The following is a 17,920-nucleotide window of genomic DNA, read 5'->3' on the forward strand; positions in this document are numbered from 1 at the left end:
GGACACTGAGTAAAGCTGGGAAAGCTGTGAGTCATGAAGCACATATGACCCAGAGTGAAGGGGATGGTAAAAAGGTTGAGTGAAAGCATGCTACCATGTAGTGCAGCCTAAGAAAGGTTAACAAGGGTTTCGGGGAATCCTGAGACACACTTGGTCACCAGAGGAGCCCTGTGTCTTCTAGTGATGGCCCTGCTTATTAGCTCTGCTGCACGCAGTCACTGGTTGGGGGCAGATGCAGAAATAGATTTCAGAGCAAAGCCCATGTGCCTTTAGGCAATTAAACTTCCAGTAGTTTGAGGTCTATAGGCACATTCTCATGACCACAACAAATGATTGTCATGTGAATAAAGTGACAAACTACAAAGGAAGTATTTAAAACAATGCCTGAATGATAAACATGCATTTGTCTATTTATGTGTTCATATTACTCATTATTGTTAATAGTACATTAATAAAGGAGCCACATATTCAATCTGCTTGAAATATTTTGAAGAAAAATATAATAGTGCTATCGAGGAGTTAAGAAAAGCTTAGTATTTAGATTTTACTCAATTCCTCCTAAGTAAAAAATACTATTACACATTAATAGATTTGTGGGCTTGGTTTCCTTCTACCACTGGTTATTGGCACATATTGACAGTGTCTAATGTATATTGGAATGCATAACTCTGTACCTTCTATTTCTGCCTGAAGAAGTGGGTTCAAGGTTGTTTTAAAATAAAAAAGATTTATTAATATCATTATTTTTGTCATGTCCAATTGATATTATCAATATGAAAAAGTTCCATCATTTTTGTTTACATTTTTTTTTAAGTTTATTTATTTATTTTGAGAGAGAGAGCAAGAGTGAGCATGTGTACAGCAAGGTAGGGGCAGACAGGAAGAGAGACAGAATCCCAAGCAGGCTCTGCACCATCAATGCACACCATCTCCTGAGCAGAGATCAAGAGTCGGACACTCAACTGACTGTACCACCCAGGTGCCCCCCACAATTCCATCATTTAATTGGAAGGATCTAGTTAAGAATTGTTTGATCCACTTTTATGAACTGGTCATTGTGTATGCAAAATTTGGGGGGAAGCTGGATATTTCTTGAAAATTCTTGGGGCGCCTGGGTGGCACAGTCGGTTAAGCGTCCGACTTCAGCTCAGGTCACGATCTCGCGGTCCATGAGTTCGAGCCCCGCGTCGGGCTCTGGGCTGATGGCTCAGAGCCTGGAGCCTGTTTCCGATTCTGTGTCTCCCTCTCTCTCTGCCCCTCCCCCGTTCATGCTCTGTCTCTCTCTGTCTCAAAAATAAATAAACGTTAAAAAAAATTAAAAAAAAATAAAAAAAGAAAATTCTTTTGTGTCACCATATTGTCAACAGTGGATTCTCTTTTCATTTTTTCAAAGAGATTCCACTGCTGTAGAAAAAATACAGATGGTTCATATGGATAGTTGTGATAGTCTGCTCAAATAGAGGGAAGAAAAATTATATTAAACATATGAAAATGTTTGTTGAAAAGTCTCTGAGACCACTTTATTATGACTTTTATTTAAACAAACAAATTGCTCAGAGGAAAGTCTTAAGTGGAGAGAGTATGGAATGTTCAGGGTGTGACCTCCTATCTCTTACTTTTCCCCATTTGTGCTCTTTGCAAATAGAAACCTAGTTATTCTTCACTGTGTGTGTCATTCATATGCCTTTGCCATTTCTCCTGCTGGGATGTCATCCTTTGCTCCGGAGTTTGCGTTAACCATGTCATCTAGGACCTATTCTTTCCGTAATACTTCAAGGGCTAACACAACCTCTAACTTCTTTAGTGTTTCCCCAAGTGTCTTAGTCAAGATGGACTTCTCTGAATGCTCAGTGTTTACTACCTGTGTTATTCCTACCTCTCACTTGACATACACAGTTCCTTCTAGCTATCCCCATAGCATGCTAAACCTCTCCTTCCTTCCTAGGATCGTGACTGATGAATCTAAACATGTGTATGCTTACTAAGTTGATACTGTGTGATTATCATTTTGGGAAGATAGTAATTTGCAATGACTTTAACCACCTATACAATCACCCCATTACATACAACACAATTTACTAGACCCTTGTTTAGGTATACGTTGGTGAAAGCTGATTGTGTTTTGTCTACTTGCAAAATATTTTGTCAGTTTAGTTGTTTATAATGTTTGTAATTTTGACTTGTGTGGTAAAATATATGTATATGTATTTTATATAAATATATTTGTATATGAATACATATTTAATGTAAATACATATTTATATATACATATATATGTTTTATGTAAATACGTATGTAATTACATTTAATTATATATATAATTTCCTGATCCAATATGTAAAAGATACTGTTGGGACTCATTTGTATATTATATAAAATGAAGTAAGTTGACTCAGATAATATGGATGCAGACATATGTGTCATTCAGCAAGACTTGGTAACAAAGTGAAATGTGTATTCGCTTTCTTTAGTATATTGATAAGTGATGTTAAAACACAATCTTTGGTTGGGTCTTTTGAGAGAAAAAACATTAGAGTAGTCTATATTTACATGCTAAGCATTTACCAAAAAAAAAAAATACTGTAGCTGTGCCAGGGTATATTGTCATGTACCCTTAAAGGAACAATATTCTGAACTCAAATATGTTCAAATAGTTATGGCAGATCATATTGTGACCAGGTTACTAACTCATATATCTTCCACTTTTCATTTTGTTAGCTATACTCAGCGTGTGGTTGGAAATGGAATCAAAGCCCAATCTGGAAATCCTGAAGTCAAAGTCAGAGGAACTGATCCTGTGATAAATCAAATTATTGATAAACTAAAGCACGTTATTCAGGTAAGTGACTGAAACTCTATTTATTGGTATAATCAATGGTAAATAATAAGTGGCCACTTTCCATTACATGTGATAAATCTGTTAATCCTAATAGTCCTATCTAAGAGTGAGTATTGGAATAAATTATTTGTATCTAGAGTTTTAGAAATATTCGAGCGATTTTCATACAGAATCAATGTACAGTAGTATTTCAATGGAGGGCAGTCTGTATCTGTGAAAAGGAGACATAGCCTCAGCATTTTAATATGTGATGAAAATCTCAGGATAAGCTTCATCCCAGTGAATAAGCTTTAGACATGGAGTCTACTGTGACAATTAGAGGAAACAAAGAACAAGTAAGTCATTTGCAGGCAACTCTCTGAGCCTTGCTATGAAGATTTTTGTTCCATTTTCTATAAAAGTTATCGTAAATGAATAATATGCATTTTTGGTATTTATTTTCTGTATCACGTTTTACATGTTACCTTATAATCTACTTATAATCTATAATCTGGTGATTTATGAAATACTTCTGTTTTATCTTTAATAATATGTCATCAAGTGAGTATATACTGCTGTTTTTAACATATAGCATATGAAGCATGAGAATTTCTATCAAAAGAACACTGAACTAATCTTTTAGTTAGAATCAAATATTATGTTACATGCTGTGAAGGCCACCCTCCATTCTTCATTTGTTGGAGTTTGGGGTAAGAAGGACTATTTTCTAGTTATTAGTCTTTTTATAACAATCTGTACATATATTTTCATTTTTCCTAAGTAGAACCTTGGATGGATAGTTGATTCTTATTTCTAATAACTAAGATAACAAACTTAAAGTACTGACTCTATTAATATTCAAATGTTCTAGAGTCACTGGTATGCTTTTCATAGTTGCTCTGCAAAACCTAAGTTTATGTAGGGTCTGTTCTTAGGATTCCATTTTTATCAAAGTCTGTATCTTCATCAAAGGAAATTCAAGGAGGATATCAGGGTCTGTGTCCAACATTTATCCCGTCCAGGAGGCAATAATGGTATTTTGCTTATTCTATGACTAGTGCTTTGGGGAAACAGAGCTCTCAGCCTGGATGGCAGAACTGAAAGTTAAGTTCCATTGAGAAAAGTGTAAGAGAAAAGTGGTGTCACATCTACTAGTGAGTTAAACCTCACAGCCTTCCCTCAGAGAGACACTTCCCAGATAAAGTAAGTCCTTTATGCTGTTATTATGCCAAGTATTCAGACATTTCTTGGACCTCAGTGGTCGTGGGATTGTGTCAGGAGCTAAAGTGACACTGCAGGAAGTATTGTAGTGAGCAGTATCAACTAGACCATAGCCTGAGGCAGAATGGCTGAGATCAAGAGGGACAAACCCTGTTGTCCTCAGAAGCAGTGATATTAAGCCCAATAGTAAATGTCGCTCAGGCATTCAAAAGGAGGAATTTTTGGAAACTTGATTTTTCATAAAAAAAAAAAAACAAAGAAGACCTCCAGGTGAAATTAGTCCTGACTCAGTGAGAACCAAATGGGGATTCAGGAAAATTTAGGGTATTATTTTAATTCTTGAATTTCCAGTGGCTCCATAAACAATTTATTAGGAACTCGACACATAATTGTTGAGGTTTCCCAGGAAAGAGACACTGGGACAGAGATATCTGTGCAGGAGATTTCTGGCAGCGTGACGTTATAATCAGTAAAAAGACCAGAAGAAGTGGTGCCTTAAAGAGAGAGCAGTTGAACTTTATTGTGGTTGTAATGGAAGCCTCATCTGAATCCAGTAGGAATTCTGGAGGCTTTCAGCCTTTCAGTTTGGCCTGCGTTGGATGAGGAATTGGATCATTGGACAGTAATTGGATGAAGGCTGTGAGGGTGGAGGTGGGTGGTATGTTAACTCAGCTCTGAATCACCAGCGGCCAACAATATAACCTGTGGCTGAAGGAACGAATGCCTTGGTCTAGCCAGCACTTCCTAGCATCATGAACCATAATAAGGTGTGCAGATCTAGATTATTCAGAAATTCGAGTGTTCACTGGTCATAAAATCAAAAGAGCTTTAAGAGGAGTTGGTTTCTCTCCTTGGGATATAGCAAAATTTTAGCGGTCTCCGAAGTGGGGTAAGCAGTCTCCAGAGAGTGTACGGGCTACGCCACTGGGGGGCAGGAAGGAAAAATAAAACTTCAGTGTATATTTATTCTGCCTCATTATGTTAATTTATTTGGTCGTAGGAAGGCGGGTAACATATGTAAGAGGGCAATGGCACATGGCTATAGTGTACAAGTATGTAGATATATATGTCAAGTAGGTGTGCATTCAATACATACATGATGAAAACCTGTTATAAGTAAAAGGGACGGAGCTGCTATATAGGAAAGAGTATACAGACATAAGTAACCATATTCTCGAGGAAGTAAGTAGATATTCAAAATATAAAGGTTTATAAAAACTCTTAGGAAACCGGTTCACGGATATGTTGTCCATTCAGCCTAACATCCCCATCTTCTTGTTTCATAGGTTTAAAGCCATATCCTTTTCAAGATGGCAGAGGGAAATAATCCCACTTTTTTTTTTATCTCCTGTGTTAAATTGAGTCCCATTCTTTCATCTTTACATTTGTGAAGATCTCCAGTTATTCATACTTAAGTTTTGTTCTAGAACTAGAAGAGAATATCATATAAAATGCTCTTTTTGAGGTCTGTCTTTTTAAAGTCTACTAGGATGATGATTGAAATTTAGATTTTTATTGAAGATAGCAGAAAGTCATATTTTGTACAGGTGGCATGAAAATATTCGCACTTAATGTCTTAGAACACGTTCTTTCCTAAGGCAGCTCTCCTGGAGATGAAGGAACATTTTTGTTTTCACTAGACTTATGACTATTGATAATATGTGTGTGCCCTGGCAACTATCAAGGGACAGTTATAAAGACCTGACAAAGTGTCAGGTCTGAAGAGTTTCAGAAAATTGTCTTCTATAAGTGATAACTTCTTAATTTTGGAGTAGTGTGAGACAAAGGGAGGAAGTAGAAGTAGGAATATATTTCAAAATCTAATCTATGGATTTATATCATCACTTATTTCTGTTTGGCTAGAACTCAATCTATTTGTTATTGCGATGGATATTAAGCACATTTAATAGTTAAAATGACATCTCTCATCATATGGATAAGTAAATGTTCCTCTTGTCCTTTTCCTTCTATGTAAGTATGTGGAAATAAACCAGCCATATTTATTAGTAAATTGGCTCCATACAATTAGCCTCCAAACACCTTTCTTTTGGCCTGTCATTGAACTGTACCGCCTTTCCTACCCTCTAACCTCTATAATTAGAGTCACTAACTAGACAAGTGGGTAGGAATTTTACTTTAAGAAATCGTACTTTTTAAACATCTTAATAGCAAGTACAATAACTATAGCTGACAAATGTTATAAAGAAAACAAAACAGGATGAGGTAGGAAAAGGTACTTCAGAAGCATGTGTTTTGGGAGGCCATTAAAAGGAGGATATTTGGGTTGATGTTAAAGAAGGAAAAGAAAAGAATCAGGAAAATCTGAAGAACTGTGTTTGGCGCAAAAGGAATAGCACATACAAAGGACCTGTGGCAGAAATAGGTTTATTGTATTCAAAGAACAAACAGAAGCCCATGTGGCCAGAACAGAGTGAGTGAATGGGTAAGAGAAAGAGATTCTGAATTAAGATTTGATAGTTCCAGCAGGGAGTTCAGATTTTATCCTAAGTGGGATGGGAAGCCAAAGACTGTAGGCAGAGGATGATATAATATAATTAATGTTTTATAAGGGTAGTTTTGGCTTCACTTTGGAAATGGACCAAAAGTAGAAGAAGAACAAACATAGAGGAAGAAAGTAACAAAACAAAAAAGATTGTGGTGATTGGGACTAGAATAGGAAGAATGGCTAATATGAGAAGCAGGGAGATTTAGATAAATAGGAGAAGGAGAGTTACTCAGGATTTGTTGATGGATTGGAAATGGGATTGAGAGGGAGAGAGCAAGGATGAAAACTACGTTGGGTGGGATGATAGTGTGATTAAGTGAAACAAGGAATTCTGAAAGTGGAACAGGTCTGGGGTTTAGTTGTTGGAGTTAATTGGAAATTATGGCTCTGTTACATTTGAAATACATCAGACTCTCAAGGGGAACATCCAGGATTCAGTGGCAACCACACAGCAAGAGGTGCCTGTTGGGAGCATCAGCGTTAGATAATATGTAAGTCGTGGGACTGCGAGGTGGCCACCTTCTTGTTAGAGAATAAATTCTCAACAAAAACTGTTAGAGGATAATATAAAATAGCAGAATCATATGAGAGATGTATATTCTGAAAGTCTAGGAAAGGAGAAAGCATTTATTAAATGTATGTGATACCACGTAGATAGAGAGTTGATCTAGGACAGACAAGGTATTTAGTAACATTAACTTTTCTTTTACTGAAGGATAATCAATGTCCATTATAAGAAATTGAAATGGGTTATTTTAGAAAATTTTCAAAATGAGTGGAAAATAAACAACTTATACTTGTAAAACAAGAAGCAGGATCAGGAAATAAGCAAGCCTTCTAGGCTCTTGCTAGACTTAATTATACATATAATTAGATCAATACTTTTACATTTTTGGTATAACCGAGTGAGATCCAAGAGTACATTTATTTGGTTTTGTGTCACAGAGTACTCATCTAACAACACATAACATATTTGTTTCCATAAAATAAAATGCTCTGCAATGTGGTTGCTGGTGCCTGTATAATATTCTATCATATGGAAGGACTATAATTTTATTTAATCTAAAACTGAAGTTGGATATTTAGGTTGTTACCAATTTTTCACCGTAGTAAATACTGCTAATAGGAATGTTCCAGATATAAATTGTTTTATAACTGTTTCCCCTTGTGATATATTTCTAGATGCTATAACCAAGAATCTATTCATTCATAATTTTAAGTATTTTAATAAATATTGCTAAATTTTTATTCAGGAAAATTCTAAGAATTTATACATGAAGTGAAGCACAGGATATATGTCAACTTTCTCAGCATGTTGAAGGAATAATTGGGAATTTGGCAGTGATTACGCATGGGTGGTAGGAAAATCACATGGAGTTCTAGAGACCAAAGTAGCAATCCTTTAGAAATGTTGGCTTGAACTGGTGTCACCTGTGGGTACTCTTAAGTATGGCCAAAATAAATATTTTAACTAGAAAATAGTTTAGAGGCACCTGGATAGCTCAGTTAAGCATCCAATTTGGCTCAGGTCATGATCTCACGGTTTGTGGGTTTGAGCCCGTGTCCTGCTCTGTGCTGACAGCTCAGAGCCTGGAGCCTGTCTCACATTCTGTGTCTCCGTCTCTCTCTGCTCCCCCCCCCCCCCATTCATGCCCTGTCTCTTTCTCTCTCTCTCAAAAATAAATAACATTAAAAAGTTTTAGAAAATAGTTTAAAGTTTCAAGGCTTCCTAGAGAAAGATCCTAGCAGACACAACTTTAATTTTATTTTGTTTAGGACAAGCCCTCTATTTTTAAAACCTACAAGACAAAAAATAAGTTGCTCACAAGATCTCATATACATGGAGACTTACAGATTGTAGGTTGGACCTCAGGGATCTCAGACACTTCAAAGTCCCCTCCTCCTCTGTAAATCCTTCTGAATTGGGAACAAGAATCTTGGAGAAAAGAGGACAATCATGCCTGGCCTTCTGCCATCTCTGATTCTGACCCCTTTTCTGGAGAAGCCATTGTGCTAACATGCTTCTCAGGGGTTTCCTACATTTTAAAGCCTGTGCTGCTTGAGGTAGACAAGCTTATACCTTTGAAAATTACCTGTGATGAGCATGGTGAGGAATTTTATAAAAGGAGAAGTTCTAAAGGGTTAACATGAACTTTCTTAGATGTTTGCATCAGACGAAATTGCCCTTTGATAATAGATTGTAAACAATACTTGATTCATCTTATAGTGGCTGAGGAAATGTATGAAAAATTTAATTCAGATTTCTTAGCAAATTTATTTTAAAACTTCTTGTTGTTCATATTGATAAGCTTGTTTAGGGCAGAGTTGTCAGCCAAAAAATCACAGTTTTGCAGCAATTTATCTTTAAATATTAAATAATATCCATCATTTTTCCAAAAAAGAAAAAAAAGTGATGTCAGCAGTTAAAAACCTAACTGTTGAGCATGGTTGGTTAGAAATGATAATGACCCATAGCTTAGAAATTACTTTACCTACTTTCAGTGTGAAACATAAAAAGTAATATAACAATAATTTTCTGTAATTCTTTTATTGCAAAACCAATAAATGCTACAGTGTTGTTAAAAGTAGTGGATTTAAGTAACATTTTACTTCTTCAAACCTCCTAATTCCAATACATAAGAGAATATTATCAGTTTCTATTAAATATTCATTTTTATAGAGAGACTAAAACTTCCTTGGAAATATGTCTTCATGTGTAAAATAAATTTGATTTTTAAATGTGAGAAAAAGCAATAATCATAACCATTTGCTTAAAACTACAAAATATATAGACATTTTATAATATGTTTTTCAATACTCATAACGTACTGGGTTCAAGCAGAGATGAAGTCTTTTTTATTTCATGTAGGAAAAGACTGTGCTAAATTGCCTTTTTTTCTTTTTTCCCATTCTGTTCCTAGAATACCGATATGATAAATAGTAACTTTAGAGCTGTAATAGAGTGAGAAGTTCTAACTTAAAACTTAGTGGCAGTTAGGAGGTTAGTGTTTATATATACAAAAAATATATATGAGATTTTTAAAAATATTAATATGTCAAAGTTTCTGAATTCTGAAAACTTCCTAAGGTTTTTTCATTAAAATACTGACTCTAATACACATTTTAGAAACTTTTTCTTACTGATAATAGCTTATAATAGTAATGCAGAACCAGTTAATCACCACTGATTGGTCAGTGGTATCAGGTGATTCTGTGAATTTCTTTCACTTCTACAAACTTCTTTTCTTGCTCTGAGAATTCACCACAGCACTTTGACTTATCTGTATTATGCACCAGTGTCAGGCTTAATCATATTGATATTCCAGAAAGATAGACACCTTTTGATTTTACTTAACTGTGCAGTAGTAACCAAAACACATTTAGTTATCTTTTGGTTCAGATGAAAGTATTTGAAATGTACTCAATTACTTGGAATGGTCATCTAATTTAGCAATTAGCTGGTCTGAATAAATTCAATGGAAGGTTGCTTTTCTAGAGTGTGTGGTATAATGCGCTAACTTTACTATTGGCCATTTCATTAAAAAAAATCAACTGTCAGCATAAAACCAACCATTTCAATTAGTGTACAATCAACTGGAAATGAAAGGATTTGGGTTGGCCATTGATTTTTTTTTTTTTACTTAAAGTGTATGTAATTGTTTTATGTTGGATAAAATTTTACTTTATATTTGCTTGGATGCTGCTGATTCAATACATAAGAGAATATGTATTGGATATTATTATTACCTATTAAAATTTGAGCCATTTTTCTGCCAGGTTTTCCATTTCTCAAACATATTGCGAGAATTTTGAACACTAGAACTTTTATACTTTATATTTTGGTGATTAGGTAAAACTAGAACTATTTATAGGCTAAGATCTTTAATCTTTCTGTTTGAAATATAACATGAAATATAATTTCACAAAACGAGATTCCAAATTATAACCATCTCCCATAAAAATTTATATTTATTGCAAAAAATTGAAATTACCAGAATTTGAATTTTTTCAGGAACTACAAAATGTCAAAGAACCATAATAATAATAATAATAATAATAATTAATAAATAAATAGCAAAGTCCCTTTTATTGCAATAAAATTCACTGGCCACAATATTGCAGTATGCTAAAGAGCATGACTTTTGAGTTCCCACAAGGCATATGACTAGATTCCAGCTCTTGTAGATACTAGCTGTATGTCTATAGTCACCTTAATTAACATATTTTGTTATATAATTAAAAAAATAAAAAAATCACAAGTGTGGTAGGATGTAGAGAAAGTGAAACTCTCAAATACCACTGGTCGAATGTAAAATCATGCAACTACTTTCAGAATTAGATAGTTCTATTAAAGGTTAAACATAGAGTTACCATACGAGCCAGAAATATTACTCCTAGCTGTATACCTAAGAGAAAAGAAAACATGTGTTTACACAAAAACCTGTACATGAATGTTGATAGCAGTGTAATTCATAATATACAGAAAGTAGAAACAATTCAAATGTTCATCAACTGATGAATGGATAAATAAAATATTATATCTCTATAAAATGAAACTTTGTTCAGCAGTTAAAAGGGATTACTATGGATAAATGCTACAACATAGAAGAACCTTGAAAACATGATAAGTAAAAGAAGACAGTCACAAAAGATCACATATTGTATGAATCCATTTATATAATAAGTATTAATAAGTATATTTCAATATTTTGACATCAATTTTCATTTCTATATAGAACATTATTTTATACTGGCAATAATTGTATGGTATACTGAAGGCTTATCCTACGTAATCCTAACAGTTTTGCAAATACTGTGCTAAATAAAATACGTAATTCCTTTTAAATTTTAATATCTGAATGTCTGTAAAGTTTTATCAATTTTCCTCTTTTACTTCCTGATCCACTCAGTCTGATTGCTGCCTCCATCACTCCACTGAAATTCTCTTGCTAAGGTCACTGATTATCTTTTGTTGTTGTTCAGAATCTAATAGCCTTTTATAGGTTGTTATCTCTCTTGAACATTTGGTATCACTTATCTGTGCTATTGACTATATTTTCTTTGTTCTCACTCCTTTGATTTCCTTTCAAGCTTTCTGATCACTCTATCCCAGAATCTTTGTGCCTTTCTTTAATTTCTTTAAATTGAATTCAATGGAAGGGTTTTATAGATAAAGTTAAGGAAATATAAAAAAAAATAACACACAAAAGAGAAGGAAATAGAAAAATGATGAGACATTAGAATTTCACTCCAGAAGATCCAAGTAATAAGAATTTCAGACAAAATAACCAAACTAATAGAAGAAATTTATCAAATACCATTTTTTTTCAAAAGTAAGGAATCATGACTCCAAATGGAACCCACCAAGGATCCATCACAATCAATGAAACATACACCACACACAAATAATTGTGAAACTTCTGAATATTGAAGAGAAGATATCAAAATCTTCCAGTGAAAGAAATAAATATATATGTGTGTGTGTCTATATATATATGTGTATATATATGTATATATATATATATACACATATATATACATATATATGTGTATATATATATTTATATATGTGTGTGTAATGCATACAAAGATAGGGTTAGATTTATAGTTGCTTATCAACAGGAATCCTAGACAAAAATGCAAAAGCTGTACTTTCTAATTATAAAGCAACTGATTTCTGGCCTGAAATTCTATACCCAGCTAAACTAGCAGTCAACCATGAAGATAAAAAGATTTTCAGATAGGTAAGGATGCACATATACATATTTTATTATGCTTTTTGTAGAAAGCTCTTGGCAATGGGAGTAATAAAAAAAAAAAGAACATATGGGGTTTAGGAAACTAAACATCAGATTGAAAACATCAGAACAGGGAAAAAGGTGGCTGTGGAAGGGAATTTTACAAGCTAAAAAGGAAAAAAATAGTAACTTAAAGTGATATGTTGGGGTCACCTGGGTGGCTCAGTCGGTTAAGTGTCCGACTTCGGCTCAGGTCATGATCTCGTGGTTTGTGAGTCCGAGCCGCATGTCGGGCTCTGTCCTGACAGCTCGGAGCCTGGAGTCTGCTTCAGATTCTGTGTCTCCTTCTCTCTCTGCCCCTCCCCAACTTGTGCTCTGTCTCTCTCTGTCTATCAAAAATAAATAAATGTAAAAAGGTGAGATGTTGGAATGTATGGAAAAGATATTACTAAGTGTTTGACAGATCTGCTAAAGCATTTGAGAAAAAAACAGGGTAGATACATAGAAAGATGTGATAGATTCAAGGCAATTGATAGATACCATGACAATTATAGATTATAGGGGAAAAATTTTACAGAAAAAATATAATCATAATAAGATATTGCTCTGAAGTAAATAGTAGATTTGTAGATACAACTATTACATTAATAAAAACCTTGCTAAAACTATATTAGTTGGATGGGAAAAAGAAATGGGGAGTTGGTGGTATAACATAGAAAATCGATAAATATTGCCAAGAATTGACATTTAAGAAACAGAAAAACTGCCTGTTTACTACAAGTTATGTAGATATGTAAGGTTAATACCAGAAAAATCCATCAGGTTGATTACTACTGCTTACAGGAGCAGGAAACATGGTATATAAAGTGCTTGGGCTTAGGAATGCTATTTTTTCTTAACATAGACCTTTTGGTACTACTCAGTTTTCTATTAGATATGTTTATTACTCTGATAAATATAAACATGATTTTACAAATGAAAGAGAAACTCTACATCAGAATTTATATGGACCTGCTTGATCTCATCTTCCATGTCTCAAGCCTCATTAGCTAGTTACTCCCGTTTTCTACACAAACTGACATCTAATCTCCCCACAGATGTACTCCTTAATGTTTCAGTTTTTTTCAACTGTTACTTCTAGGTGTTTCATCCTGTCTTACAAACAAGAGAAAACAAAACAAATTGTTGTAGTTTTTAATTGCAACAAAACAATTGTACCTATTTTTTTCTTTGTTACTCCTGGTTATCCATCATGTGTCAGTTTTTTTCTGACAAAGAACCTGTGTGCTCCTGTGTTCTCCTTGGCACTCTCTGACTTACGAGAATACTTGTTTAGAAAAGAAAAATCAAGGAATTAAAAAACTGGGGTATTGGATGGTATTGACTGTGGCCTCTTTCTCTGTATCCAAATATCTTGGTTAGTCTGCTATTTTTTATTATTTCTGACCCTAACCTTTGTCTTCCTATTCTGACTCTAGTGTTTTGGGCTTATCACACAAACATTGCTAATTTTTTAGCTTAAACTAGGCTGATCTTCGTGCTGGTAAAATGAGAAACCTTTCCTCTACCTTTTCTGCATGTTAATTCAAGTTCATAGTTCAAACACCCTCACTGAACTCTGAATTCCTAGGGTCATAATAGTTTATAAGGCTTCCCAAACAGCCCAGCTTTTCTCCTCTTACTATTCACAGTTTTCTGGGCCATGTACAGTCCTCTCCTGGCAATGGCCAGAAATTGACTCCAAATACCCCAAAGTTTAGCATGCAGAAAATAATTCACCTGATTTTCTGAAGCACTCTTAGGCCATACATAAATTTTAACTGGCTTATGTGTACTCTCAGCTTTCTGCAGGTATGTTAAGAGTCTGTAGTGGCAGACTCAGTAACTGTACTCTCTAATTACTTAACTATCATTTTATGAATGTGGTTTGAAGATGTAATCCATCAGTGCAGAGGAGTTTCAGGATGTATTTCTTGCAGTTCAGAAGCACTTAACCAGATGGCCCCCTATAGTTTTGGAGCAGTTAATGCACCTTGAAAGTAGGCTGACAGTAGCAGAATATGGTCATGGGGGATTGACGGGAAAGTCTCTTAGGCACAGGGTATTGCAGTAGTGAAATAAATACTCCAAAGAGATTTATTAAAAACTAAACGAAGTAAAAGTCCTATTTGTAAAATTAAAGTATGAATTATAATAACCTTAATAACTATGATAACTCTTATGAATATAAGTTCTGCATTTATTATGTATTTCACATTGCTATAATGGAAGCTTAATCAGTTTCATTAGAAATAAAACAAATCATGAGTTTTATAGGAATGAGTGTGAATAGGCATTTATATACCTTTTACAAGTCAGGTCAGTTACTCTTTCTGAAAATGATCATTTTGAAATTTTATATCTGGAAATTTATTATCAAACAAGGCCTGAAACTCATTAAACAGATGGTGAAATCTAATTTAAGTTCCTTTAACATTCCTTTTCTTTCTGTCTTATAAAAGCAAATGAGCTTGTCGTCTGTTAATTATAAAAGTCAAATCTGAATCTATTAGATATATATGTAACAAAACAAGATAGTTGCTAAATTTACTCGATCCTAGTGACTTTCTATTGTACACATTCATTTTTAAGTTAATGATAAGAAGATCTTTTCAAGGTTTTTGTAAAAGAATCACATTATCAGAAAAGTTTACATTTCTAGAAAATAAATATGTTCTTAAGGCCCTTAATAAAGCTTGAAGACCTAATTTTTAGAAATTTTTAAATATTTGATTTGCACCCATTAAAATGTATAGAGTTTAAATTTCATAATTCCGCATCTTAGAAAATGTGGAAACGTGCCTCAAGCCTATCAAAGTGAGTTATTTATATAACTAAATTCTGATGTAAGCAACAATATTGTGTTTTTTATTTTAATTGATAAATATTAAGTAGCAAAATTATCATATTTCATCCAAGGACACAGTAGTCTTATTACAAAACTCATTTTCCATGTCTGTTTCTCACATATACTCATAACTAGAGTATTTGTCATGTTTCTATGCTAATTCATTAAAGTGTCATGTTTCACCCATTCTTAAAATACCTTTTTATCTGACACTTTAAAATGTATTGCAAACCTATAAATGCATTTCTTGGGTTTGTAATAACAAAAATATTGAGAATATTATCCATTTAAAACAAGCCTTTATGTAGATCATCATTTATGATGCCTTTGACTATAATCTCCATCATGTCATGGGATATACCTGTTATTTTCTCATTGTGACTAGCAGAGTGCAGGGAAAGATAAGAAATGTTTAATATATATATCTACTGAATAAATAAATGAAATTTATAATTAAGTCGATCACTATGTGTAAAATTTAGATGAAACAGGAAAATGCATCTTCCCAATTATCAAGTTTTAATAGAGACTATTTAAAATCAATCTAATTACAAATACTATGCTTTCAATCTTAAATTATAACTGTAAAATTCTTCTTCTATTTTGTTCATCCATATATTCATTCATTCACTGAACAAACACCAATTTCCTCACTAGGTTCCAGGTATGTTAATAATACAGGGAGTAAAAAACTATGATTAAATGAGGGCATTGATGAGAGTGAATATATTATAGAAACAATACCTATAGCAATTATGATGTGGTATGCTTCTGAGTAAGTAGGTGAGAGAAGGCTGACAGAAGACTGATACTATCTCTTTACTTTATTCAACTAATGTTATTGAAGTTTTATTATGGATCAGGAAATTTCCAAAATAGTAGGTTCACAAAATTGAGTAAGACCACATTTGCTTATAGTAAAACATTTATTTCCATAATAAAAAGATAAAGGGATTCACTTTGTAGGTTTTATGCTAAGATTTCTGATCTAGCTTCGCAGAATTAGTCACAATTTTAAGAACCTAGAAGGCATTTAATTGAGAGTGAATATAAAGCCAATTACCAGAGGGCATTTAATGAAATACTGTGGTACAACTTTCTTCAATTAGAACATAGTTCTAGTTTATTTTAAAGATACTATAACTTGCACATAGTAGATGTAATGACTGAATAACAGAAATGCTCAACAACACCTTCGTAGCAGTTAGGCTATTGTCACAATAATTTTGTGTTAAGAAACCATGCAAAATTTACTGAGATATACCAATAAGCATTTTTTTTCTTGTTCATGAACCTGCGGTCAGCTACAAGTCACCTGATACAGGCCATGCTTGGTTGGGATTTGCTTAAAGTCCAGATCTGATGTACATGTTGGTCATCCTGCTGAGATCACAGAACCAAAAGCATGTTGTTATGGTAGAAGTCAAAAGCACAAGCCCATCTGTGCAAAAACATGCCACCTTTTTCTGTGTTTGTTCCTCTAAGATATCCGTTTGGCCAAAGCAAAGTCAGACAGGAAATACTAAAGCCAAGCAATGGAAACGTATATCCTCCTCCAGGGATACAGATGGGGAGAGAGTAAACAATTGCTCAAAAATGATCTTATCTACCAAAATCTTCTTGAAGAGTTAAAAATAATAATATCATGACATTGTTTTCATTTGTGTGAATAAGGCTTTGCATAAGCACAGTGCAATATAAAAATACTATTTAAACTCTTCCTCTATATTCATAACATTGCTACATATTTTCCACTTTGAGTATATTTTTATAAGCCTTCTTTGCACCAATCTGAAAACTTTGTATTTCAATTTGATCAGGAAAGGCACATCAACTTAAATCATCATATAAAATATTTCTCCGTATTTTGAATGTTTTGTGCTATTGTTAATGTTTTGTAGAGAAAACTTGAACTGATAGAATTTATTGCTAAGTTAGATACTGATTTGTTTTGATGAACTACAAAAATCAGAATAAATTTCTAACAGAGAAATTACACTTGAAATACTAGTCTTAGCTCCAAAGGAGATTGGATTTTTATGTTAAACATTTGGATTGTAATTGTTTTTTTGGGATTGGTTTATTAAAGTATAATTAGTAACATTATCAGCAGAAAAACATGCTGTGCTATAATTAAATCATTTAACTAATCATTTCTTGATGACTTAATATTCTAGATTTCTCAATTCATTCAAGTAGATAAGAGTTCTCTGTAAATACAATTTATTATCGATAGTTTGCTTTTCTAGAAATGCTTGAAAATTTAGAATTCTGCCTTAACATTGTTAACAAGATGCCATTCTGATATTGATGCATTATGTTTATCTATAAAACGTGAAACAGGACAGAAATATAGGATGATCAGAACATTTGCAACCTGTTTGCCTTTGCAATTATCAGTAGTAGAATTCCTTTTCTGTCTTTTGTAAAATAGAGAGGATTTTGGAAATGTAAAAGTTCCAGGTTCAATCTAGGAAGAGCTACTTTTATACTGCTGTTATGTTACAGGAAACCAGTGCTTTCAAACATAATTTTTGTTTCTTGCGTTCCATGCTTAGAATTTGTTCAACCAAGCCAGATATTAAAACTAATAATATAGGACACTGAGTAATGCATAGAATTGTGGAATCATTATATTGTACACTTGAAACTAGTATAACACTGTATGTTAGTTATAGTACAATTAAAAAGTCTTAAAAATAAATACATACATAAACTAGTAGTATAGAGAAGCAGTTGGGATCTCCTCA

General features: G+C 33.5%; 1 protein-coding gene across 5 annotated transcripts in view; it reads left to right on the forward strand.

Moving 5' to 3' along the window:
* The window catches only part of GPC5 (glypican 5), a 1,421,162-nt gene that overhangs the window by 472,471 nt on the left and 930,771 nt on the right, over positions 1 to 17,920 (forward strand). For all 5 annotated transcript variants that reach the window (XM_011281029.4, XM_045055062.1, XM_045055074.1 and 2 more), the window contains exon 6: positions 2,719 to 2,839. In XM_011281029.4, coding sequence (XP_011279331.2) covers positions 2,719 to 2,839 — 121 coding nt within the window. The remainder of the gene's footprint in view (positions 1 to 2,718; positions 2,840 to 17,920) is intronic.

This window comes from Felis catus, chromosome A1 (genome assembly GCF_018350175.1).
Source record: "Felis catus isolate Fca126 chromosome A1, F.catus_Fca126_mat1.0, whole genome shotgun sequence".
In the NCBI taxonomy this organism is placed as follows: domain Eukaryota; kingdom Metazoa; phylum Chordata; class Mammalia; order Carnivora; family Felidae; genus Felis; species Felis catus.